Here is a 25,612-nt window from a genome sequence, read left to right as displayed (position 1 = left end):
AAATTGTCCTTTGAACAGTTTTGAACAATTTCAGGGTGTGTTGTTTTAAGGAGAATTTGATTGTGTCTACGTTAAATTAGTATGAACATTTCTAATGTAAAAAGACAATTCTATGCCAAATCACAGTGAAAACTGGATGAAATGTATCCTCCTTTCTTGTGTCCGGCCTTTGCTGTGATGACACATGCCAACTCCATGTGCCAGTTTCTGAGTTTACTGAACTGAACTCTGGTTTGCAGATCCAGGGACATGATCTCAGGTCTCAGTATGTGGCAAGAAACCTCAGGGCCTGGCAAGCTTGCAATCAATGCTGGAGTTTGGCCCGGTTGGCCTGCCCTGAATCTTGCAAAACATCCAGTTTAGGTCAGTTGCAGGTTGAGAAGATGCCCGCAGGGAGGCGGGGTAAAGGAAAAATCTACAGACACTGGGCCTTCTGACTGCAGAAAGTGAGTAAGGATGGCCTCTGGTGGCCAGGCCCCTGGATTGCTTCCTTGTTTATTTATTTTAATTTTATTTATTTATTGATACGGAGTGAGTGTCCCCCAGGCTGGAGTGCAGTGGCACCATCTTGGCTCACTACAACCTCTGTCTCCCGAGTTTAAGCAATTCTGCCTCAGCCTCCCGCCTAGCTGGGATTACAGGCACACACCACCATGCCCGTCTAATTTTTGTATTTTTAGTAGAGATGGGGGTTTCACCATGTTGGCCAGGCTGGTCTCGAACTTTTGACCTCAGGTGACCCACCCACCTCAGCCTTCCTAAGTGGCTTTCAAAGTGCTGGGATTACAGGCGTGAGCCACCGTCTCCGGCCTCTCCTTCTTCTTTTAAAGACTGGATTTCTAACAGCTTCTCAGGCCTGTAGGGTCTCATTTCAAGAGATTCCTTTGAACGGGCCTGGCCCTCTGGCTGACTGGAGAGTCAGGGAGGCTGGGTGGTAGCCTGTGATGCTCTGAGGCACTTGAGGACTTGGACGGAGGATCCTGTCCTGACAGGGCCAGGCTGCACCACACTCCCTAGTGTTACAAATGGGTAAACTAGTGGACACAGGAGAGGCGTTTTTCCTGAGATCACTCAGCCAATCAGGGCGAGAACTGGGAATGGAACCTAGATCTCTCCACTCCAATGGTTGTGATTCCAAGTAACTTATGTTCTTTAAAATCGACACTTGTCTTAAGAACGTTCGGACGGGCGAACCATTGAGAGTTCCCGAGAGGCGAATACTCAGTTATCAATAGCTTCCTGCGGGAAAACCTGGCTCCGCCGGCGCGCGCGGGTGCTTTAAGGCAACCTGATCACAGCAACCCACTTGTCCCCTGCTTCCCGGATCCTTAAGGCCGTCGCTTCGGGTGGTAAAACCCGGCCCGCCCTCACGTCATCTTGGGAAGTGTAGTTCCAACTTCCTCCAGACATAGGGGCACCGGCGGCTTGGAACTGCATTTCCCAGAAGGCTGCGCTCGCCGTTAGAGCAGCCGGAAGACTGGCCGGTGGGGTGAATCCCTCATCCTGGGTCTCTTAATTTCTCAGGCGGAATGAGTGGCGGCGGACAGAGGCCTTTGGCGGCGCTGTCTGTGGATTGTCTGGGTTTACAGAACTGGGCACAGAGACTGTGGCGCCGGTCATACAGCTCTGCCTCCGGTCGTGGGGCAAAAAGCTGAGGCGCTTTTCCTTTAATTGAAGTGGGCGTGGCGTGGCGAAGCGGCCCGCGTTGCTATTGGTGGTCGTTGGGGGCGCGGAAACTGAACCGACTGCAACGGCCACCGCTTTAGCCTCCGGTGCCGCCAGCCGCGCCATGGCTGCGCCCTGCGCGGTAAGCCCCGCTGACTGCAGCTCCCCAAACCTCAGTCTCCCCTTTGGGACATTGGGCGCCTAGTGGCCAGAGCGATGGTGTGAGGGGCGGGTGAGGTGCCGGGTTCCAGGGTAGTCCTTTTCAGGTCCAGTTTACCGTCTGTGTAGGGGGCGCTGGGTCGGGCACTTTCTGAGTGCTTCCTGCATGCCAGGCCCTGCGCCGGGTTTCTGGAGCGAACAAACAGACTTCTGCCTCGATAGTCTGAATCCTAGCGAGGGACACACGACCACGTCCCGATTCACTTGTGACCTGGGGCCGGTATCGTGCCTCTCAAGGCTTTCTCCCCGTTCTTAGCAGTGTGTGGCTGCATGGGGTCTTGTTGCGGGTACACCCTGCTCCAGCACGTGGATGCAGCAGGACATTGGGATGCCCGGGCCTGCAGTGTGAGCCGCGCAGAGCCGCCCTCTCTGAGTCCACGCTCCTCCAGAGGTCCTCATTTCGAGAGATTCCTTTGAACTGGCCTGGCCCTCTGGCTGATTGGAGAGTCGGGGAGACTGGGTGGTAGTCTGTGATGCCCTGACGTACTTGAGGACTTGGACGGAGGGTTTAGGCTAGGATCCAGACCTTTTGACTCCTAATCTGGTACTCTACCTCCCTTCATGTCCCCGCATGTACAACCACTGTTGAGGGAGATGAGGCCCACATGCAGGGAACTACAGAGGGGAGGTGATGTTGAGAGGTATCACTGGACCTACCGGTCAGAGGTGGACTTGGACTTGACTCTTCCCACTGAGCCTAGAGGCGGGCACTCTCTTACCCATGTTCTTTCAAGCAGCTCAGGTGAGAGCAGAAGGCTCTGTTGGGGGCCGTCCCCCAGCTGCTACTCCCTTTGTTGTTGAAAGGAGACTCTGACAGGTGTGTTAGGGGTGGAGCTGGGCACAAGGCCATAGGGCCTTTGTTCTAGTTACTGCTCTGTAGGGTGGCAGTGGCTTTGCTGTGCCCCAAGGATATCCTTTCCCAGGAGGAGGCTTTGGGCTCCCTGGAGCACCCAAAATGTTCCCTTGAGGTTTCTGATATTTAGAGTAGGGGGAGATGTTTGGATGGCTGAATGATAACCTTCAAGCATCGAGACACAAGCTACTATTGGATGGAGATAGTCTCTGGAATATTCTTTCTGCTGTTTTCCTAAGCAATGTCCTGAATGGCCTTGCTCTTTCTCTGAGAATGGGTAGAGTGGAGGTGGTGGTGATGCCATGAGGACCTGTCCAGGGCTGACCTTTTGGGTTCACTGGCCAGTCTGTGGTGGTGATAGGATCTGATTCCTGAGATGGGGTGGGGGGATGCTGTAAGGTTCCTATTTTCTCTCTCTAGGCTTTTAAAAAATTATTAAGATACTCATATACCATAGAATTCACCTCTTACAGTGTACAGTTCAGTAGTTTTTAGTACATTCCAGTGTTGTGCAACTATAGTCACTAATTCCAGAATATTTTCATCATCCCAAAAAGAAACCCCATGCTCAATGACAGTCACGCTCGCTGCTTCTTCCCTTTCCCTATTTTCTCCCAACCCTTGGCAATCACTAGTATATTAATACTTTCTATCTCTATAGATTTGACTATTCTGAGTTTTCACATGAATGGAATTAGACAAAATGTGGCCTTTCGTGTTTGATTTCTTTCACTTAGCATGTTTTCAAGGTTCATCCATGTTGCAGCAAGCATCAGCACTCAGTCCTTCTTAATGGCTGTATACTATTCTGTAGTATGGATATGCTGCATTTGGTTTATTCATTCATGTGTTGATGGACATTTGGGTTCATTCACTTGTTGGCTATTAAGAAAAATGCCGCTCTGAACATTTTTGTACAAGTTCTTGCATAAACCATGTTTTCAACGCTTTTGAGTATTTACCTAGAATTGCTGGGTCATTTGCTAACCATGTTTAACTATATATATTCATTTATTTATTTTTTGAGACAGAGTCTAACTCCATTGGCCAGGCTGAAGTTCAGTAGTTCGATCTTGGCTCACTGCAACCTCCTTCTCTCAGGTTCAAGCAATTCTCCTGCTTCAGCCTCCCAAATAGCTGGGACTACGGGCACCTGCCACCATACCCAGCTAATTTTTGTATTTTTAGTAGGGGGGTGTTTGCCATGTTGGCCAGGCTGGTCTTGAACTCCTGATCTCAGGTGATCCACCTGCCTTTGCCTCCCAAAGTGCTAGCATTACAGGCATGAGCCACTGTGCCAGGTTAACTACTTTTTTTTTTTAAGAGTCAGAGTCTTGCTCTGTTGTTCAGGCTGGAGTACAGTGGTGTGATCAGAGCTCACTGTAACCTTGAATTCCTGTGCTCAAGCAGTCCTCCCACCTCAGCCTCCTGAGTATCTGGGACTACAGACATGAGCCACTCCACCTGGCTAATTCTTTAATTTTTTTATAGGGACAGGATTTTGCTGTGTTGCCCAGGTTGGTCTTGAATTCCTGGCTTCAAGTGATCCTCTTGCCTCAGCCTCCCAAAGTGTGGGGATTAGAGGTGTGAGCCTTTGTACCTGGCCTATGTTTAACTTTTTGAGGAACTGCCAAATTGCTTTCCACAGTGTCTGTTTTTTTTTTTTTTTAAGATCGTTTTGTTTTATTCTGGGTATCTTGCATTTTCATATGAATTTTGGGATCAGCTTGACAGTTTCTGCAAAAAAGACACCTGGGATTTTGATAGGAATTATGTGGAATCTGTAGCTCAATCTGAGGAGTATTGTATCTTAATAATAGTAAGTCTTCCTGTTCATGAACATGGAATGTCTTTCCATTATTTAAGTGTTCTTTCATTTCTCTCAGTGAAGTTTTGTCATTGTCACTGTACAAGTCCTGCACTTCTTTTGTTAAATTATTCCTATTTCATTTTTTATATATCAAATTAAATAGTTCTATTTTTTGGACTGTTCACTGCTAGTGTACAGAAAGACAATTGATTTTTGTGTTTTGATTTTTGTATCCTGCCACCTTGCTGAACTCATTTGTTCTTTTTTTTTGTTTTTGTTGAAGCTTTTTCACAGTTGATGTATTAATTTGAATAGTTTTTAGTGGATTCCTTAGGATTTCCTTGATATAAGATCATGCCTTGAGCATTTTTAACCCCCCCTGGCTGTTGTAGGAAGAGTGCTGGCCCCGGGGAACCCCCTTCCTCACCCAGGCTTTGCACATTTGACCCTGGCTCTCCCTCAGGAGGACCCCTCGCTGGAAAGGCATTTTAAGGGCCACCGAGATGCAGTTACCTGTGTGGACTTCAGTATCAAAGCGAAGCAGCTGGGTAAGAAGAGGCATCTTGTCTAGGTGCTAGGTTATGAGCTGAAAAGGCCAGTTTTTACCTCTGAGGTGTGGTGGGCGGGGAGCAGAGCACAGCAAGGACCACGCGACTCTATTGAGACCTTCTCACGGTCCTGTTTATGGATGCCGGGGAAGGTTGAGCTGGGCCAGTTGCTCCCCCTGCCTCTTCAACGTCTTGGTGGAGGCTTGAAGCCTGTTAAAGCTTCGGGTCATAGCATCACTCACTGTCCTCACCCTCTGTGTGCCAGCTCTTTGGGCACTGGGCTTCATGAGCTTTGTTTTACATGCAGAGCCTGAGGGTCAGAGAGGTTGGGGCCTAGCTGAGGCCACAGAGCTCTTGAGAGTGGGACTGGGATCTGGGCCTTTTCCTGCACACCGTAGCCACCTTTTTGGTCTGTCTTTTGGAGTGGGCCCTAAAACAGACTCCTTTTCCTTGAAGCTTTATTGATTCTGTTGCCCACAGTAATAAGGCACACCATCTTGTTGAAGAACCTTGTCGGTGAGAAGGCTGTTGCGCAGGGCCAGGCACCCCCTCACCCCCACTGCCCTTATGCTGCAGCTGGGTGCCCCCTTTCCTTGGTTGCATGAGGTTTTGCACACAGCCTTTATGACTGTGCTTTCTGGTTCCTGCAGAGGCTTGCCCCTTCATCCTGTCATCAAGGCCGCCTGCCAGAGGCTGCTGGCCTCTGGTGTTTAACGGTTAAGAGAGAACCGAGGTCATTTTTGGTCAGTTTTGGGGAACTCCATTAGGCTTCATGCTGAGTTGGACCCTCTTAATGGGAAGGGCTGGCTCCCTAGCCGGAGAGGACTTGCTCTCTGGTGCCCTTAGGATGCGTCGATGAGGAGACTCCGGCCCCCATAGGGATGAGTTTTCCCAGATTGCAGTCCAGGGCTGGCATGGGAAGGACCTAGGTCTTGTTCCCATGTGGGTGTGCTCCTTGGAGAACTCTGGGCCACAGGCTCTCCACCTCCAGACCACACCTCGAGATGTGCCCTGCCCCATGGGAGACTTCTCACGGTCCTGTTTGTGGATACCGGAGAAGGTGGAGCTGGGCCGGTTGCTCCCCCTGCCTCTCCAACGTCTTGGTGGAGGCTTGAAGCCCGTTAAAGCTGCGGGTCATAGCATCACCCACTGTCCTCAGCCAGCGGCTCCATGGACTCATGCCTCATGGTCTGGCACATGAAGCCCCAGTCACGCGCCTACCGCTTCACTGGCCACAAGGATGCTGTCACCTGTGTGAACTTCTCCCCTTCGGGACACCTGCTTGCCTCCGGCTCCCGAGACAAGACTGTTCGCCTCTGGGTACCCAATGTGTGAGTTGTAGACTTTGAGGAGGCTTGTCAAAGTCTGGGGCCCTGGTACCAGAGCCATCCCCACCCAGGTCCCCTAGCTTGGCTCTGGACTGGTCACAGTGGGACTTCTCTGCTTTGTAAGAGGTGCCATCAGTGGCTGGGGCTGCAATTGGAGTCCTTCCCTCAGGGTTGGGAGAGGAGTTCCTGACTGACTCCATCTGTCCCTAAAGAAATGCTGTCTGATGCTGTGTTCATGCAGGTGGCCTGGGGGTGGTGCTCTGCTCCTGTAGGAGAAGCTCTGGCCTTCCCTTGTGGAGCCTGTGGTACTCGGGCTTGGCTGACTTCGGGATGGTGCTTGAGGAGTAGGGAGAGCTTTGATGTGCTTGTGCGCTTTCATGTCACTGTGTGGGGTCCCTCACTCTTGGATGCCTGTCCTTTTAGCAAAGGTGAGTCAACCTCGTTTCGTGCACACACAGCCACCGTGAGGAGTGTCCACTTCTGCAGTGATGGCCAGTCCTTCGTGACAGCCTCTGACGACAAGACAGTCAAAGTGTGGTCAACTCATCGCCAGAAATTCCTGTTCTCCCTGAGCCAGCACATCAACTGGGTCCGCTGTGCCAAGTGAGCATTGTCCTGTCTGGAGACCCTTGGGGGTTGGGGGCTGGCACAGGGACTGCTAGATACCAACTTGTGATCTTGGGCAAGTTACTTAGGCATTGTTTAAGCTCCTCAGCCTTGGTTTCCTTATCTGCAAAATGGGAACTATAGTAGCTCCTGCACTGTAGGTTGTTGAGAACCTTCACAGAGCTGATGCATGACACATGTTAGTCCATAATCAGCCATGATGACCCTCTGACATCTGTGTTGACAAACACAAACTGGGTCCACAGGGGCCATTTATTATCAAAAACAACAATTAGGTACTTTCAGTACTACCACTGTACATGTTCTTTTTGTTTCTTAAGACAGTTCTGCAAGCTAGGTGGCATCATTTCCATTTTGCAGATGAGGAAATGGGGGCTCAGAACAGTAGTGTCTTGTCTCAGGGCACATGGTGGGTCTGTGTCAGAGCTGGAGTGTGAACCAGCTTTCTGACAGTAAGGCTTGCCTACTTTCCTCTGGGGTGTTTTCAGAGGATGATTTTGCTCCAGAGCTCCCAGATTGGGGTCCAGGCTTCTGAGGTGGGGGCTTAGCCTGGAGGCTGACCTTCCCTCTGGCTGGGGAGCCAGTGCTGTGCAGATGGGGGCCAGGTGACCCAAAGGACCTTTCAAGGTCCAAGAAATGCAGACAGATATTCCTACTTCTAGCTTATTTGGTTTTTTTCAACAGAGCTTCCTTGTGAGTCATATATCTTTGCTTCAGAGGAAGGGGTTGGGGTGCCAGGGGACACTAGGAAACCAGGAGTCAGAAGTTGGGGACTACTGAGATGTGTTCTTCTGAGAACCCCATACAACTTACTGTTCTCCAGGACACCCCCATTCCTTTGTCCTGGGAGACCCCTGATGGCTCTTGGAGGCTTTATGACTAGGGTCCTGAGATCAGGAGGGGCCAGGCCAGGAAACTGGGGTATCAAGTCTATATTGGGTCTTTGATGGCAGTCCCCAGGACCTCATGCCTTTTGTTGGCAGGTTGTGTCTTGCTGACCCACACATGAGTCAAATGTAGACTCAGAGGACCTGGGCCCAGAGTCATGACACTGATGGTGAGCTTTTGACCACCTTCCTGCAAACGTTGCTGGCAGGCAGTGCTGGCTGCATGTTGCCATGTGCCGTGTGCCACGGGCCGTGCTGGGGCTTTATGTGCATGAGGCTGCTCTGTGCTCACCATGAGGCAGGCACTGTTTTTTTTTTCTTTTCTTTTTGTTTATTTAGTTTGGTTTTCCTCTAGGTCAAAAAGAACCCTTTCTTCCTTTTGGTCAGAGTTAGCTGTTGGGATGGGAGGGGGGCTGTTTGTGCATGAAGTTAAGTAAGAAAACAAAAACAAGAGCAACAGGAAGGGTCAGTAAGTTTCACAAATTCAGGAAGAAAAAAATACAAGAAACATTTTTATAACATTTACAATTAAGTCATAGGCTGAGCTTAAGGGCTCATACCTGTAATCCTAGCATTTTGGGTGGATGAGTGGGAGGATCCTTTAAGTCCTGGATTTAGAGACCAGCCTGGGTAACATAGTGAGCCCCATCTCTAAAAAAATAAAATAAAATAAAATTAGCTGGGTGAGGTGGTGCACACCTGTAGTCCCAGCTACTGGGGAGGCTGAAGTGGGAGAATCACTTGAGCCCAGGAGGTTGAGGCTGCAGTGAGCTGAGATCACACCACTGCACTACAGCCTGGGCGACAGAGCAATACCCTGTCTAAAAAACAAAACACAACTAAAACCAAAATGTAGTCACAGGTTCCTGAAAAACTCTTTAGAAGGAAAAAAGAAAAATGATCAAGTGCTATAAGTTACGATTTTCAGTAACAAAGTATAATTTTAAGATAGGACCAAATAAACAGAAGTAACGTTGCCTCCTAGGATGCAATGCATTTGTTCCTGAAAAGACATATTAGGGTACTCAAATAAAAAAAAAATCACAGGCCGGGTGCGGTGGCTTACGCCTGTAATCCCAGCATTTTGGGAGGCTGAGGTGGGCAGATCACGAGGTCAAGAGATCGAGACCATCCTGGTCAACATGGTGAAACCCCATCTCTATTAAAAATACAAAAACTAGCTGGGCGTGGTGGCGCGTGCCTGTAGTCACAGCTACTTGGGAGGCTGAGGCAGGAGAATCGCTTGAGCCCAGGAGGCAGAAGTTGCAGTGAGCCAAGGTTGCGCCACTGCACTCCAGCCTGGTGACAGTGCGAGACTCCATCTCAAAACAAGCAAACAAACAAACAAAAAATCACAGCAGGGCATATAACCCCAGGTGGTTCCTGGAGGCAGGTAGTAGGCACTCGGGGAAGAGTGGCTGTGGAAGAAGGTGTTAGTGCCCATGTCATCTGTTAGTCCGTGGTATGACTTGTGCCCCACCTGGTTCAGGTTCTCCCCTGATGGGCGGCTCATCGTGTCTGCCAGTGATGACAAGACTGTCAAGCTCTGGGACAAGGGCAGCCGGGAATGCGTCCACTCATACTGTGAGCATGGCGGGTGAGTCCCTGGATGTTGTCCTCCACCTTGTAGGCGCTCAAGCACAGAGCACAGACCTGGGCTTGAGGAGGCCAGTGGCCTTCAGTGGCTGGAGCCATGGGACCAGCGTCTTGTCACTGCTGCCCCTTGTCTGGTGCTTTTTTCGAGGTCTGGCAACCTAGCTCTGTATCTTTTCCTGTGGGGGTGGAAGCTTTAGCCCCATCCCACAAATAACAGGAGTGCTTAACCTCAAGCCTTGCAATTCTTCGGAGCTGTGTAATTCTTTGGGCTCCTCTTTTTCCCCTTCACTTTCTGGTACTTAGTATTACAACATGTCTTTCTGTGAGCAGTTGACACTCAGTTACCCAAACTACATTTTAAAGCCTCGTGTATGTTACCCATGGTGATGGCTTTACAAACTTCTCATTGTGTTCTTGTAGCAGATGGTGGCTGTTCATATTGTACCGCATCATCAGAAGAGAGAGGAGCCCACATTTGAATAGAGACCCCAGCTTCTGCCCTCCTTTGGGCCTGGAGCCACAGGGGCTTCTCTTTGACAGCTGGACATGGTACCAGCCTGGGTATCACATATGGGTATAGTGAGGGTCCTTGGCCTGTCTCCTAGAGAGAGGTGGGCCAGTGGCCCTGTAGCCCTGATGGACCTTCTCACCTGTGCATCAGCTGGGAGGATCTGCTCTGCAGCCACCCCTGGCAAGGGTACCAGCTCCAACTTTGAAAACCGCAGGACAGCCTGGCTGACTTTGGGTTTGAAGATAGCTTTCTTACCTTGTATTTAAAGTTGGTGGTGAGATGTGCTCCCTGGTCAGTCCACCTTAGTTTGTTGCTGGCCACTGTTCTCACCTTCTACTTCTTGCTCTCCTTTGGCCATCTGGTAAACAAATGTGACAGAAAGGAGGTGTCTGGATCTAGGGAACAGCATGGGCAGGACTCAGGGATGGGAAAGCACTCAATGTTTTTGGGTCCATCCTGAACCAGGAAAGGCCTCCTATAGTGCATGGTGGCCCGTGTCTTTCCAGCTTTGTCACCTACGTGGACTTCCACCCCAGTGGTACGTGCATTGCTGCTGCTGGCATGGACAACACAGTGAAGGTGTGGGATGTGCGGACTCACCGGCTGCTGCAACATTATCAGTGTAAGTGGTGAACAGCGTCCTGGGCCCTAGGGCAGCCCTGGTGGGACTGTGCTGGTGTTGGTTCCGTGCTGTGGTGCTAAATGGGCCTGAGATGGCCTTGGGCGGGAAGGTGTCCTGGGTCTGTTGGGATTCTAGTGGTGGGAGTCTGTGGCATGGCTGTCCTGGCCTGGAACCATGGCCAGGAGATGGAGCTTGGTGCTACCTGGCTTCCACTGAATCCTTCAATGCCCACCTCCAAAGTGGCAGAGTCTCACACACACTGCAGGGCCACATGAGGAGTCCACTGGGGCTCTGGCCAGTTCTTCCCTTGAGGACCACTTCTCAGGGGCATGCCACTCACCTTTCCTGGTGATGGAGGCTCTGCCTTCCAGGGCCAAGGTGACAGCCCATGACCTATGGTAAAGGGAACAGGGCTGTAAGTACAGGCAGCATTGGTGGAGCTGTGACCACCTCTGGTCTTACAGTGTCCTCCACAGATGTAGAGCCGTGAGCCATAGGGAGGGTTGACTTAGCTAGAGGTCAGGCCCAGGATGGTAGCCCTTGACAGGCAGGGTGGTGGGCAGTAAACATGGGCTCATGTCAGGCTCAGGTGGGAGTTGGAGGGCGAGGGCAGACTTAGACGTGCCCAAGATGAGCTAGCTGAGAGTGTTGGGGTAGGGAACTGGCCTGATAGCAAGTATGAGTGGGCAGGGCCATGAGGCACTCCAGTTCCGGGATTGGGCTCAGGGAAGGGAGCTGGTGAGGAGTCATTGGAGAAGTTGGGAATTGTGCAGCTGGCAAAACAGAGATGAGCAAGACTGGACCAGGGCCGAGACCAGGAAGGAGGCAGAGCTGGAGTTGTTTGAAGAACCGTGGTCATTGACCTGGGACTAAGCTTAAAGTTCTTGGGCTTGCTTCCATAAGCCACACCTGAAATGGGAAGGACATGGCTGGACACAGATGTGGGGCTCTGAAACTCCCACACCCTTCCTAGCTGACTCTTGGTGTTTGAGGACAGCACTTTCTTGGGGGTAACCGAGGTGAGCAGGTAACCTTCCCAGAATGGGAAGATCCTAGGCTTGAAAAGCACATGATGGCGAGTGAGCTCTGCAGCCAGTTTTTAAAACATTCTTGGCTGTGTGATGTTGGGCAGATCATTTCACTCCACGGGGACCCTGGGACAGTGATGGGGCCTGTCTCACAGAAGGTGTTGGGAGAGTTAATGAGTTGTCTGATATTAAGAATTGAGAGGGTGGCTGGCACAAAAAGCGAGGAAGGAGGTACAATGTTAGTGATGATGACAATGATAGTGTCTCTCTCGGACCTGTCTGGTCTGGTGAGGCCAACCTGATTGGTTAAGGCCTGTAGTACCCTACACCACCACCAGGTGGCAGAGGCCAGCCACAAAGAACGTTTTTTTCCCCCCACACAGGAAACCCTAGGGTTTGTCACCAGTGCTCTTTCAGACAGAGGCTTCTGGAACAGAAGAGCAGTGGGGCTTGCCTCCACTTGGAGCCCATACCTCTCCCATCCCTCCTTTAGCCTTCTGCTCTGGGCCAGGCCTGGTGAAGGGCACATCTGCACAGCTGACAGGAACGTGGGCAGGTGCAGAGGAGGGAGGACTTGGACAGGGAGAGATGAGAGGGGAAGGCAACGAGGCAGGACAGTGGTCAGGAGTGCATGCTCTGCTTCCTTTCTGTAAAGGGGTTGGCAATAGGCCTTCCTCATGGCTTTGTGAGGCTCTGGTGGGAAAAGCCACTTAAGGACTATAACACAGGGCTGGGTATGTGGTTTGTGCTATGTATGTCCTGACACTGGGAGGAGAGGATCTCTAGGTGACCCTGGGAGGGTCCAGGCCCATCTCTGATGGATCAGGAGCCTGGGCCTGGTGTTCATGGGTATAGCAGCAGGTACCCCTTGGGAAGGGCCTCAGATGCCATCTCTGGCTCAGGGTCCCAAAGATGTGGCCTAATAGGCAGTGCTAGGACTGGCCTCATCATTTAAGGTGTGAAGGGAAGAAGGACATCTGAGAGGGCAGCGGTGTCCAGAGCCTGCTGGGGTTGGGGGCTGGTATGCCCCAGTGATGAGTTAGTGGACCAGCCGTGCCTAGTATCAAAGTGGGGGCTGGCATCAGAGTGGGGAATGGGTTGCAGAGATTGAGTAGAAGCAGAGAAGCTGACCCTGTCGGGGTGGAGGGGCCAGTTGGCCCCAGGGATCTGGGATGTGAAAATGGCTGAGGCCACATTCTGAGTCCCTATAATTGAGGGGCCACAGAAGATAAAGGTCCACAAAGTAAGCCAGAGGAACGGGTATGAGCCCCATCTCCCAGCATGGGAGAGCTGAGGAGGGCAGAGGCTGGGGAGCGAAGGAGAGTACGGTCTTGTGAAGAGGGTGGTCAGGAGGTAGAGTGATGCAGAGCAGTTGAGGAGACTGGTGGGTGCTGGGGAGAGGGACCTGGGGTCCTCGAGGGAGCAGGCTTGGTGGTGGGCAGGGGTGGAGCTCCATGATGGCAGGGCGGGGAGGTGTGGGTGGACTCAGATGAGCCCTGGGGGCCAAGTCCTGAGTGGAGCTGAGTGTGTGGGCTGACAGGCCCCGCTGGGAGATTGCAGTCTGCTTGTGCTTCTGGCCTTGCCTCTTATGACAGCCTCTGAGTGGGCCTGCAGTGTCTCATCCCTAAGCCACCCCTAGTGTAGATAGGAGGCTTAGTGGGATTTGGAGTGCCCCATAAACACAGCTGGTTCCCCCTGAACTCCCTGTTTAATGCCATGGCTAGTGGTAGCTGTTCACAGGATAGTGGACTCATCCCATAGCCTCTAGGCTGCCCTCAGGCACAGTGAACCAGGTTGATCTGAGCTCACCCGGTAGGGGGAACATACCTCTCATCCTCTGCTGATGGGAGGACCTGGCCAGGTCTGCTTGAGTCTAGGGGCTCCCCAGAAAACCTCTAGCTGAAACTAGTGGGGAACCCTCTACCCAAGTGACTCCCCCACCCCCATAGGTGCAGTGGGATCTCTTTGGAGGCTCATTCCCCAGGAAGGGCTCCCAGTACTCTGGCAACAGATGCCCTATCTGCTTTCTTTCCCTGATCCCTAGGAAACCCAAGGGAAACCTAAGGACACAGTGACATCCAGTGTCTCCCATAGTGACTCTGGATGGGCGCCAGGCACTTCCAGAGTGGCCTTCTGATGTCGGAGGCTGATGGTCTCTTGTGAGAGGATTTGGTTAATGTTATTGCAGTGTGTGGCTAGAAAGCCCCAACCTGCCTGCGTCTAGCCGTTTATATTGTGCTCTGTGGAGGGCACTTCCTGTTCTGGCTGGGGTTGTTGGAGTTGAAGCCTGCTTGGGGCTTTGGGCTATTGGAGGCAGCTGGAGCCATTTTTCTTGTGCTGGCTGACTCTCCTCCCAGGCAAGGAGTTTCTTGGCTCTGGCCTATCACTGCAGGGAGCAGTTCTGATTTCCCAATTCAGTAAGGAGTTGATGGGCTTGTGGAGCCCTGGGAGTGCCAATCCCCATGGCGGTGGGTTAGCTCCATATGCTCTAAGCCCACGTTAAGACTGTTCAGGCATCTGAGCAGCAGCCCCCGTCCCAGAACCTGTAATGTGCTTCGTGGCTTACAGCACGTGCAGGTCCATTATCCAGTGACAGGCCTCGGTGGCCAGCAAGGTAGGGTTACTCTCCATTTCACAAATGTGGAGTGTGCAGCCCATGGTCACATAGCTGGAAAGCTGTGGGTCTGAGTCTCCACCTGAGGGCCTTTGAGCCTGGCATTCTGTCAGCCGTCTCATGCTGGGTTCCTTGCACTTCAATGACTAGTCATTTACTTCCCAGGCTCCCTGGGAGAGGTGGTCTCTTTGGCTGTCTGTCAGCAGGGCCTAGAACTCAGAGTCCCAGGCTCTGTGTCCATTGGTCCTTAGTGTACTCCTGTACCCCTGCCTGGCCTCATAATGGTCATGGAGGGTTTTGTCTTTTTTTTCCTTTCAGAGGTGGGGTTGTATTGCCCAGGCTGGTCTTAAACTCCTGAGCTCAAGCAGTCCTCTCACCTCCGCCTCCCAAAGTGCTAGGATTACAGGCATGAGCCAGCATGCCTAGCTGGAGGGTTTTAAGTAGTTGCAGCTAGCAGGGCAGGCCTGAACCCTGTACTTGGTGTTTTGAGACTAAAAGAGTTGATTGGGGTGCAGTGGTGCTGTCTCACCTGATCTAGCCAACCTACTTTTCCACCATCTTGAAGGGAGCATTTACACGGCATTTGCGAAGAGGAGTATTTTGGGTGTCCTTTGCTGCTGGTATCAGAGCACCTTTGTGGTATGAATCCAAAGCCTCTTGTTAACCCAGAGCCACCATATCACTGGTAATACCAGTTGCACATTACAAGAGACCACCCTGGAGAAAGTGAGTTGTCTTTTTGTGGAAGGATGTTGGGGTGGGGCTTGGCCCTGGCATGGTCTCCTCCAAAGAGGTACCTCCTGCTTGGGCACCCAGGCTTTCTCTGGGCCCTCGGCTGGTTTGGAGCCTGTTAGGTAGTGGGCCTAGGTTTGCCCAGGCCTTTACATGCAGAGCGGTGTGGAGGGTAGGTATTTGGGTCTCTGCTTAGGCCACCTGCTGCCCACAAGCCATGACTAGTTCCTGGTGTTTGGGAGCAGGAGCTGTGGTGGCCTCATCCCTGGGCCCCTGATGATCTGTAGAAGTTTGATGTTGCTGTATCTCTGACCTGGAGTCAGAGTTCTCTCTTTGGGTTGGACATGGGGGGATAAGAGCCATGAGCTCACAGCTGCCACCTAGGTGGCAGTATGTGTCATCACTTATATCTGCCATGGAGCCAAGAAAAGGCCTGTGGCTTTGGACTTGACAAAAAGTGGATCAGTCTCAGACAGTTGGCGCTCAAGGCATCATGACAGAAGGCTCATGCCCTCATGGAGCCTTCTTGGTAGACTCTCAAGCAGGGATGGTTCTTATGATGAGGCCTCCCTAGACTACCCGCTCTCTACCACCTCCACAGAGGCAGGAGTGAGAATGGAGGCTGGTGCGGCCAGTGGATGAGGCAGAGAGCAAGTGGGGAAAGGTGGGGTGGGTCCTGGTGTCTGGGACATCCCCCAAAGCCTGGTGTGCCAGGCCAGCCCCTCTTCTGGAGTAAATGGCTCTAGGTGTTTCCACCCAGCCTTGGGTATTCCTGGCATTTATGTGGAGTGGGGCTTCTGATACCCTTCCTCTGGGAGAGATTCTTTCTTGGATGGGCTTGACCAGGTGGAGGGCCCTGGTATGGCCATCCACACACTGACCCTACCACCCTGGTGGTGCTGGGAAGCCCTGAGCTCCCTGAGAGTGGCCTCCCTTCTGCACCCTTCTGCCACCGGCTGCTCCTCTGCCAGTTTCTGCTCATGGAGGAGTGGGGGTGGCCTTCATCCCAGTGCAGACTTCGTTGGAGGGGGTCCCTCTGAATTCTGCCTCTGAGAGCTGGCTTCAGAGACCCCACTGGTCCCTCTCCAGGCTGCCTCCTAGAGTTCCTGGCGCTTGGAGGGTGTTGTTCAGATATAAATATCATGTTACGTAAAGCCTTGGCTGTCTCCCCTTAAGTGTGCTTGGGAACATGTATCCAGACTCCCCAGCACATCAGCACATCAGCTGGGTTGGCATCTGAGGGGCTGCGTGCACCCCGTGGGCTTTGTTGAGGACCGTTTCACAGTGGGTGTGTTTACCAGCCCAGCAGTGGTTCTTACAGCCTCCCAGTGCTAAGATGACGGTTGGTTTTGAGTTTGCCTTTATGTTGGTGGCGATTCTGACTTGGCAGGGTTGCGGTTATTTTAGCCCCACTGGTTTTCCTCATTGGGCTTGTGGTAATGGAAAGGAAGACGCTGGGGTTTTCCTCAGAAGTCACCCTAGGAGGCTGGGATACAGCTGACCCGTGCCCTCAGAAGTCACCCTAGGAGGCTGGGATACAGCTGATCCATGCCCTCAGAAGTCACCCTAGGAGGCTGTGATACAGCTGATCCATGCATTGGCCGTGGAGGTGCTCTAGACTGCCCAGGTCTGCCCCCGGCTTCACCTGGAACATGCTATTGGCCTTGAGGGAGGGCTGTATAACTTGCTGGGGCTTCTGTATGCCCAGCTTAAGCACTCGCTCACCAACCACTTTCTGAGTCCTGCTTGGTGCCAGGCACTGAGCTGGGAGCCAGGGACTCAGCACCACCCCTGCCTGCTGGAGTTCATGGTCTCATGGGAGATCCAGATGCGAGTCAGATAGTTTCATGTAAATGTGAGGAGTGAACTGATAGGAGGCTTGTGGTGCTTTGGAAAGACAAATGAAGGGGTGGCCCTAATTGGGAGGCCAGGGGAGGCTTCCTGGAGGAGGTGGCTTCCAGTACTGAGCTTTAAGGTCAGGGAAAGGGGAGGGCAAAGTCTCCCAGGCCCATTGGAAACAAGGGTTAAAAAAAGCTCTGCGACTGGGAGAATTGACAGAGCTCGTAGGATGGCTGGATCTTGGAGAGTGAGGGACACCAGAAAAGATGATGAGGTTAGGCTAGGATGACAGGGAAAAGAGAGTTCTGGACAGGGCCAAGCTGTTGAGTGGGTGAAATGGCAAGACCGGAGTTGCATGGGATGCAGGAGGCAAAGGAGAGGAACATCTGTGTTGGCACTGGATGGTTCACTCTGCAAAGGCCTCATGTGCTTAACTTAGTAGCATCCCCAGAGCGCCCGCACAGATGGAGGAACTGAGGCTCAATGTGGTCAAGATGCTTGCTCAGGCCAGACGTGGTAGCTCATGACTACAATTCCAGCGCTTTGGGAGGCTCAGGCAGGTGGATTAGAGGTCAGGTGTTTGAAACCAGCCTGGCCAACACAGTGAAACCCCATCTCTACTAAAAATACAAAAATTAGCCAGACGTGGTGGTGCACCTGTAGTCCCAGCTACTCAGGAGGCTGAGGCAAGAGAATCTCTTGAACCCAAGAGATGGAGGCCGCAGTGAGCTGAGATTGTGCCACTGCACTCCGACCTGGTGACAGAGCAAGACTCCATCTCTTAAAAAAAAAAAAGATGCTTGCTCAAGGCCAGGGTGTGAGCTGGCAGGAGGCTGGGGGTCCAAATGCGGGCCTGACTGGTTCCTAAGAGTTTCTGAGCTTTCTGCTCGTCTGCCCCCATGCATGCCCTCCCTGTATGGCAGTGGCATTGTATTGACATTTCAGGGGTTTTATTTCCCATTTGGTTTCTCGAAAGAAACCAAATGTATGTTGGATAGACCAGAGGCTATGTTTGTATGTTTGAGTGCTCTATTTTGTGCCAGCTTGACCGCTTGGTGCCATGGGAGAGGATGGAGGAATTGTCTGCTGTCTCTGGCTTTTGCATGTTTCCGTCTGCCTGTCTTCGACTGCCTGCCTTTGGCTTTGAATGGGCCTTTTCCTGTCCTTTGATTGTGTCCCTCTCCTGGGAAATCCCTGCTGGGTTCCCCACAGCTCTTCTGAGCAATGACCATCCTGGCCCAGCCCCATCAGGCTGTGCTGAGCCTCGATTAGCCCTGATTGCCCGTCCTGGGCTTCAGCTGTGCTCCCTGTGCCTCCCAGCCAGCACCTGACTGATGTCCTTCCCCCAGTGCACAGCGCAGCAGTGAACGCGCTCTCTTTCCACCCGTCGGGAAGCTACCTGATCACGGCCTCTAGCGACTCGACCCTGAAGATCCTGGACCTGATGGAGGGCCGGCTGCTCTACACACTACACGGGCATCAGGTGAGAGGTGTCGGCCAGGTTCTGAGTGGTGTGGAGTGGTGGTACCCTCACAGTCTGGACAGTGGGTGAGATGCAGAAACAAGCTTGTCACCCACACAGCCTGCAGGGAGAGGGATGGAGGCCTTTCCCTGTCACCTGGACAGATTGCTGGGCCTGGGACTGGTGCAGTTGAGAAGGGTATATGAGAGTTGAATTGGGCAGGGGTTGGGGGCTCCATCTGGGCATGGTTGGCAAGCTGCCCCCTAGAGGCCCAAATGGAATCTGTCCCCTAACGGCCTCAGCCATCCCTGGGTCCAGAGGTTGAGTTGAGCCTTGAAACCCATGCTCTGAGTTGACATCAGGGTCTCCTGGAGGTCCTCAGACTGGCAGACATCGATGTGTCTAGAGACCAAGGCAACTTCAGGTGTCTTGCAGGGGCTGGGTCGAAGAAGGGAAATCCCCTTCATGTTTGTTGTTTGAGAATTCCTGGAATAGAATCAAGGAAGCAGAGGCCTCCTTTCTGAATGAGCTTCAAAGCAGCCGGTGCCCTGGTCTCCCTGGGTGGGGAGTGGCCAGTGTGTGGGCCCCTGGGGTTTGACTGTGGGGAGTAGGCTGCATGCAGCTTTCCCCAGCAGCTGGCCTGGGTCCAGGCCTTTCACACCTAGTAATCCCACTAGGAAGTAGTGTCTGAGCCCTCCTGACCCGAACAGTCATCAGAATGTCTCCTACTGGAGCAGTCATCAGAATGTCTCCTGCCCACTTAGGATGGGAGGTCTGGAGTCCAGCGATTTCAAGTTTGTCCCTCCTCTGCCTGCCAGGCTGAGGGAAGCCCTGGGGGTGCTTATATGTCTTGGGCCATCGGCTAGGTGTGAGATGTCTAGTCTGGTGCTTTCTGAGCTGTTGTTTGGGTTTCTACTGTCATCTGAGTTAGGGGATCTGGGGGCCATTTGGCCATGGTTAGGGGACAGGGACATAGGCCTAGAGGCTGCTTGCTGCCCCCAGCCTTGTTGTGACCCCTTGCCTTCCCTGTCAGGAACATATCCAGTGCACAGGACCAGTGAGCCTCTTCTCCCTGGGCTGGTACATCCAGGGTGGGTGGCTGCTGGGCCTGGTGTAAGCCTGTTCAGGAGCCGCCTTTGCTAGCCTTTGGTAAGCCAATTATTCAGATTCATGTGTAACTGTTTGGGACCTTATGCTCACGAGGGCATTTGAAAATCATGTGAATGCTGCCACCTCTCCTGCTTCTCTCAGAAACAACAACAACTCAGAAACAGTTTGAAACAGATGCATATCAAGTGATCACCTCTTTTTGTGAGTGTTCTTTAAACAGCAAACTCACCACTTAGGCTGAGAACACTTGAATGTGGGATCTAAAATGTCATTCCTGGTGTTCTGGCATTGCATCCAGCACATAGATGAAAGCTGTTGACATTGTTCTCTCTGGGAAGTGAAGCAAGGACCGTGGTGCATCCCCTCGTGTGGTCGCTTGTCTACTGTTAAACCTAAAGATATGGGAACCAGGCCGAGGGACAGCTGATGGTTTAGGGTATGGATATGGCTGGGTCGTTTCTTCTTCAGGGCACCAGGCTCACAATGCCCAGAGGAAAGGAGAAGAGAAATGAACTGATCTCTGTTCCTTACTAATGATGTGGAAGCAGCAGCATGATTGAAGAGCCAGGCTGAGGGCTGAGGTAGGGGTATGAGTGTGTGAGCACGTACGGGGCAGGACTGCCCAAGAGAAGGCCTTAGTTACTTCCAGCAAAGAACAGCTCACCTCCATGCCCCAGCCTGGCACCCCTGCGACCCAGGTCTGCCAGGGTTTGCTGTGGCCTCTTTGTCACACTTAGCTCTGCTCCTGGGTTAGGAGTGATTCAGAGTCAGCTAATGGGGCAGGCGCGGTAGCTCATGCCTGTCATCTTAGCACTTTGGGAGGCTGAGGTGGGAGGATTGTTTGAGCCTGGGAGGTTGGGGCTGCAGTGATCCGTGATTGTGCCACTGTACTCCAGCCTGGGTGACAAAGCAAGACAATGTCTCAAGAGAAACCCCCCCAAAAAAGAGAGTCAGCTAATGCTGGTTTCCTAAGGGAGCATAGTGCAGTCAAGCAGCCTTAATTTGGGCATTTGGTTAAGATACAGGGTCCACTGTCTGGACAGAATACCTAGTGCTTGTGGAGATCTGTGGCTCTTTTGCTCCAACCAGGGGGAGAAATCTGCAGGAACTGGGCCTGTGTTGTCACCCAGCTGGTTCCTAGGATGTTCATGACCCATGAGGACCTGGCTGGGCAGGGGGACACATCACAGGGGCCTGCTGACAAAGGGGCCGGGTTCTGCCTGTGCACTCTGCAGCAGGTGTATCGTCCTCATAGGCTCCCACTCACCCAGACTTTCCAGTAAGATGTGCAGCTGGTTCTTTGGTGACTTCATCTTTCACATTCTGTTCTGGGAAGTGGCGATGTGATGGGGTCCTGGCGGCCAAGGGCCTTATGGAGTGCAGCTGCTATCAGCCACTTCCTGAATTGTGTGACTGAGCAGCCTGGGGCTCCTGAGTAGGTCTCGGGTGCCTGGGGCTTCTGTCCTATGGATAAGGAGGATGGCAGGTTGAAAAGCATTTTTTTTTGAGTGCAGATGGTGAAACTGAGAGCTGTCTGGATTTGTAGGGGTCTTATGACTCCTAGGGTGCCAGAGCTGGGACAAGTACTTGCATCTGTACAGTTTCTATCACAAGTACATATGACTTTTAAAATTCCATTTGTGATTTCACTCTTATTTTATTTTTGTTTATTTATTTATTTTTGAGACAGAGTCTCATTTTGTTGCCCAGGCTCGAGTACAGTGGCACGATCTCAGCTGACTGCAACCTCCGCCTCCTGGGTTCAAGCGATTCTCCTGCCTCAGCCTCCCAAGTAGTTGGGATTACAGGCATTTGCCACCATGCCTGGCTAATTTTTGCATTTTTAGTAGAGATGGGTTTCTCCATGTTGGCCAGGCTGGTCTCAAACTCCTGACCTCAGGTGATCCACCTGCCTCGGCCTTCCAAAGTGCTGGGATCACAGGCATAAGCCACTGCATCCGGCCTTCTTGTTTTTATTTACTTATTTTTATTGGGGTAACATATATGTATATAATTCACCATGTTTACCATTTTTAAGTGTACAGTTCAGTGGTAATAAATACATTTATATTCTCTTCTTTTTACCCCTTCATTCCCTGGCTCCCCTTCCCCATCCTAGCCCTGGTAACCACCAGTCTACTCTGTCTTCATGAGATCCACGTAACTCCCACAGATGTCACTTTCGTGTTTTGCTCACAGGTCCGTGTAGGGTACCAGCAGGCTTATGGTGGCTTGTGTCCCCATCTTGCTGCTACATGACCCCATTCTGAGCCAGAAGGGAGCAACCCCATGAAACTTTGGTTTGGACGCAGAGGACCTGCTGTGTCCTCAGAGTTGCCTAGGAAGAGCTGTGGGAGAGAGGGCCACTGAGTCTCAGGGCCAGTGGCGCAGCAACTCCCTTGTGCTTCCATTTCTGCATCTGAGAAGTGGACGGTGCAGGCTGGGGGTGAGCAGCAGTGACGTCAGCCGCAGGGAGCTGCTGTGGGGATGAGGTGGACCTTGACCAGGGGATTGGGACTCCACAGGTGCCAGAAGAAGGGCCCTAGCAAGCCCTCTGGGGGAACTGTGGGGACGTTCATGGTAGAGAAAGGAGGGTCAGGGCACAGTACTGTTGGGCTGCAACCGTATTGTCTAAGTTCAGACCAGACTCACCCCGATGTACCTTTCAGTTGTCTCCTAAGGTACAGGAGCACCAGGACAGGAAATTGTCAGTGCCAGCTAAGGTGAGGATCATCCAGGGCAGCCCTGGGTCTCCTGGGCTAGACCTGTGTGCTGGTGTTGAGGGTAGCTCGTCAGCCAGGAGTCGGTGTGTGGGTAGCTTGGTGGCTCTCTGGCACATGAGTGGCGGACGTCGGCCCATTTGAGGGGCCTTTTGTTTGGGCAGACTCACTTCATGAGACTAGGGCATTATCTTAGTCTGTTTTGTGCTGTTGTAATAAAATACCTGAGACTGGGTAACTTATCAAGAACAGAGAGTTATTTTTCAGTTCCAGATGCTGGAAGTCCCAGATCAAGGTACTAGAGTTTGGGGAAGGCTGCTCTCTGCTTCCGAGATGGGGCCTGAGTGCTGCATCCTCTGAGGGGAGGAACGCTGTCCTCACATGCAGAAGGTGGAAGGATGGAAAGGACCAAACTCCCTTTCTCAAGCCCTTTCGTAAGCGAGCCTAATCCCCTTCATGAAGGCAGAGCCCTTGTGACTCAGTCACTTCCAAAAGGCCACACCTCCCAACACTATTACCTTGGGAATTCAATTTCTTTTTTTTTTTTTTTTTAAGAGATAGAGTCTTACTCTGTTGCTCAGGCTGGAGTGCAGTGGTGCAACTTCCGTCTCCTGGGCTCAAGTGATCCTCCCACTTCAGCCTCCTGAGTAGCTGGAATTACAGGTGCACGCCACCATGCCTGGCTAATTGTTTGCATTTTTAGTAGAGACAGGGTTTTACCATGTTGACCAGGCTGGTCTTGAACTCCTGACCTCAAGTGATCGCCCTGCCTCGGCCTCCCAAGATGCTGGGATTACAGGTGTGGGCCACCATCCCTGGCTGGGGATTCAATTTCAATATCAATTTTGGTGGGGACAAAAACATTCAAACCACAGCAGGGGTGGACGTTGGTTACCAGTTTATTGTGACCCTGAAGAATTCTGGTGCTTCTCTCCTGCAATCCTGGCTTGAGGACTCTGGGCGACAAAGGATCCTCTGCCTCTTAAAGCTGCCCACCCTGAGAGGAGAGTGGACAGATGGGGAAGTGCTGCCTGTGGGGTGTGGTGCATTGCCCTCCTTCCGCAGCCTTTGACCTGGGAGCACCAGAGCTTGCACCGGTCACCTTTGCAAACATCTTTGACTGAGGCCAAGTGCTGGGATGTGTTCAGCTGGGGAGGTTACACAGCCTTGTCTGATGGGGAACGATACTTAGCTTTCTCAGGAAAACCCCAGTATTTTTAGGAACAAGCAGTTTATACCCACCCATTTCTGGTTTTGAAAAACCATGGGTCCTCTCCCATCTTGTTCATCTGAAACAGCCTGAGCTTCAGGAGAGGAGGAATGGGCTTGGGCACTGGGTCAGATGATTCCAGTGCTGCCTCTTTTTATGTGACATTGGGCAAGACCTTAACTTTGCTGAGCCTCTTTTCTTTTCTATGAGATTGGCATCCCATTGTCTGCCTCATGGTAGGTGAGGATGTGCCTGAATTTCTCAGCACCGGACACAGTAGGTCCTCACAGATGTTAGTCCCTTTCCACTTGAGCTCATGGAAAATGACATGATGTCGTTTTAGGTGAGAGCTCTTTAAAAGGGCATTCTGTTGTGGGCACGATTCTGGTGATGCTGAGTGGGTGGGCAGTCCGTTTGTTAGGGAAATGGGTGCATGGTGTTGTCTGGTGCATTAGCAGCCCCATTACCAACATGGGGTTGCGGCATGTTTCCCCTCCTCCTGCACACCGTCGGACTCTCTCGGGTTCATCTGGCTTTTAATTTTGCTTAGGGTTGTTGTCTCCCTGGAACATTTTGCTTTGGCTTCTCTTGTCATGCAGCTCCTGGAATCTGTCCGCTGGTGGGTAGGCTGAGGAGACTCCCCGACCCAGACTCGGTGTCCCCACCAGCTGCCCTCAAGGATTTGCTTTGCTGGGTGCCTTGGTGTACAGGTCCATGTGCACTGCCCTTTGTCAGGCCTGTCCTTCTCGAGGGTTCAAGCGATCCTCCCACCTCAGCCTCCCGAGTAGCTGGGATTACAGGCTCACACCACCATGCCTGGCTAATTTTTGCGTTTTTAGTAGAGACAGGGTTTTACCATGTTGACCAGGCTGGTCTTGAACTCCTGACCTCGTTATCCACCTGCCTTGGCCTCCCAAAATGCTAGGAGGGCCTGACTCCTGGAGGAGGGCTGGTGGATCAGGAAATCCATGTGGTGGCACTGGTGTCAGTGCCCTATTTGAGGCTCTGGAAAGTCTTGGTCAGGGAATGTGACACAACTGTGACGTTAAGCAGGAGGAAAGGGAGTCTGTGGCTCTCGCTGGATGTCATACCGATTGGGTTGTCAGAGCTGCAATGGAGCCTTATCATCCCATCTCACCCCGTAATATTACAGAAGGGAACACTGGTCAAGAGAGGGAAGGGCTTCCCTACCAACTACCATTGTCATTTGAAGCCTCATGCCCTGTGCGAGGCCTCACAGCCCTGTGTGTGGCAAGCGTAGGGGGAAGTGTGCTAGAAATACAGATTTATCTTTCTGTATTTTCTGAAACATAATCTTGAGCCACACTTACTTGGTTTAAGTTCCCTAGAGCTATTTGGGAGAGGATGGTGGGCGGGTCGTGGGTGGGGAGTTAAATCTGGTGTTTGTGGCTGTGCAGTTGGTGTGCGTGTTGCTGTAGAGTGACTGAGCTGCACGAGGTTCCATGTGTCCCCGCCACCCTACCCCCCTACCCCATGTGAGTGAGCAGCCCCTGCCCTGGACCCAGACCTGCATAGGTGCTGCTGTTTGTGCTCAGGGCCATGCTTAGAGGCTTAGTTGGCAGGAACTCGCAAGCTCAGAGTAGGGGACCCACTGATGCTTACCGGATGCTTGTGCCATGCTGGACCCTAGGTTGAGGCTGGGAAAGCAGCAGCAAAGGGGGCGCACCTTCAAGGAGGAGAGGCAGCCATATGACAGTGACCGGGCCAGTGGGCCATCCATCTGGCCGCCCCAGGTGGAGGGCAGCTCTGGAAGTGGGCCGCCCCTCCCTTGTTTCTGTGGGAGCTCTGTGGCTCCTGTCTAGGCATTTTATTTTGGAGGACTGTTTTGATGCTTGAGAGGGTCACACCTGGCTTGGGTGGTTGGCCATCTCCTGTGAGAGGTGAGAGGACATGCAGAGAGAGAACAGCTCATTTACTGCACTCTAAGAAACCAAGAGGTCAGCGTGGCCCTCTGTCCCCTGCCAGCAGCCCAGAGTTGAAGGCTGGGAGCAGGTGTCTTCGGCCAGGGTCAGGAGGCCCTTCCCTATCCATTGAGTTATTGGGCCCTGCTCAGCCATAGAGCCCAGCTCACAGCAGGTGCTGGTAAGTGAGTGCAGGAGCCTCCTGGTGGGCGTCTGGAAGAAGCATCCCAGTGGGCTGGATTGCCATTTCTCTGTCTGAGCACAGGGGTTGGAGACCAGAGCACTCACCCCAAAGGCCTGTTGGGCCTC

The 25,612-nt window shown here is 52.4% G+C and overlaps 1 protein-coding gene across 4 annotated transcripts in view; it reads left to right on the top strand.

The window, feature by feature from the left end:
- The first annotated feature begins 426 nt into the window (after nucleotides 1-426).
- POC1A (POC1 centriolar protein A) overlaps nucleotides 427-25,612 on the top strand; it is an 81,757-nt gene continuing 56,571 nt past the window's right edge. For 2 of the 4 annotated variants that reach the window (XM_012460654.2, XM_012460653.2), the window contains exons 1-7: nucleotides 1,479-1,807; nucleotides 5,011-5,095; nucleotides 6,255-6,426; nucleotides 6,847-7,026; nucleotides 9,427-9,534; nucleotides 10,551-10,666; nucleotides 18,229-18,362. In XM_012460654.2, the coding sequence (XP_012316077.1) occupies nucleotides 1,790-1,807; nucleotides 5,011-5,095; nucleotides 6,255-6,426; nucleotides 6,847-7,026; nucleotides 9,427-9,534; nucleotides 10,551-10,666; nucleotides 18,229-18,362 (813 nt within the window). In that variant the 5' untranslated portion in view covers nucleotides 1,479-1,789. Of the gene's footprint in view, nucleotides 447-1,477; nucleotides 1,808-5,010; nucleotides 5,096-6,254; nucleotides 6,427-6,846; nucleotides 7,027-9,426; nucleotides 9,535-10,550; nucleotides 10,667-18,228; nucleotides 18,363-25,612 lie in introns of those variants that run through there. The other 2 variants (XM_012460657.2, XM_012460655.3) reach the window with 2 other exon arrangements.

This window comes from Aotus nancymaae, unplaced genomic scaffold (assembly GCF_030222135.1).
Source record: "Aotus nancymaae isolate 86718 unplaced genomic scaffold, 86718_ANA_hifiasm-v0.15.2.pri h1tg000067l, whole genome shotgun sequence".
In the NCBI taxonomy this organism is placed as follows: Eukaryota; Metazoa; Chordata; class Mammalia; order Primates; family Aotidae; genus Aotus; species Aotus nancymaae.
The sequence above is the reverse complement of the archived record's forward strand: the minus strand, read 5'-3'. Positions and strand labels throughout refer to the sequence as shown.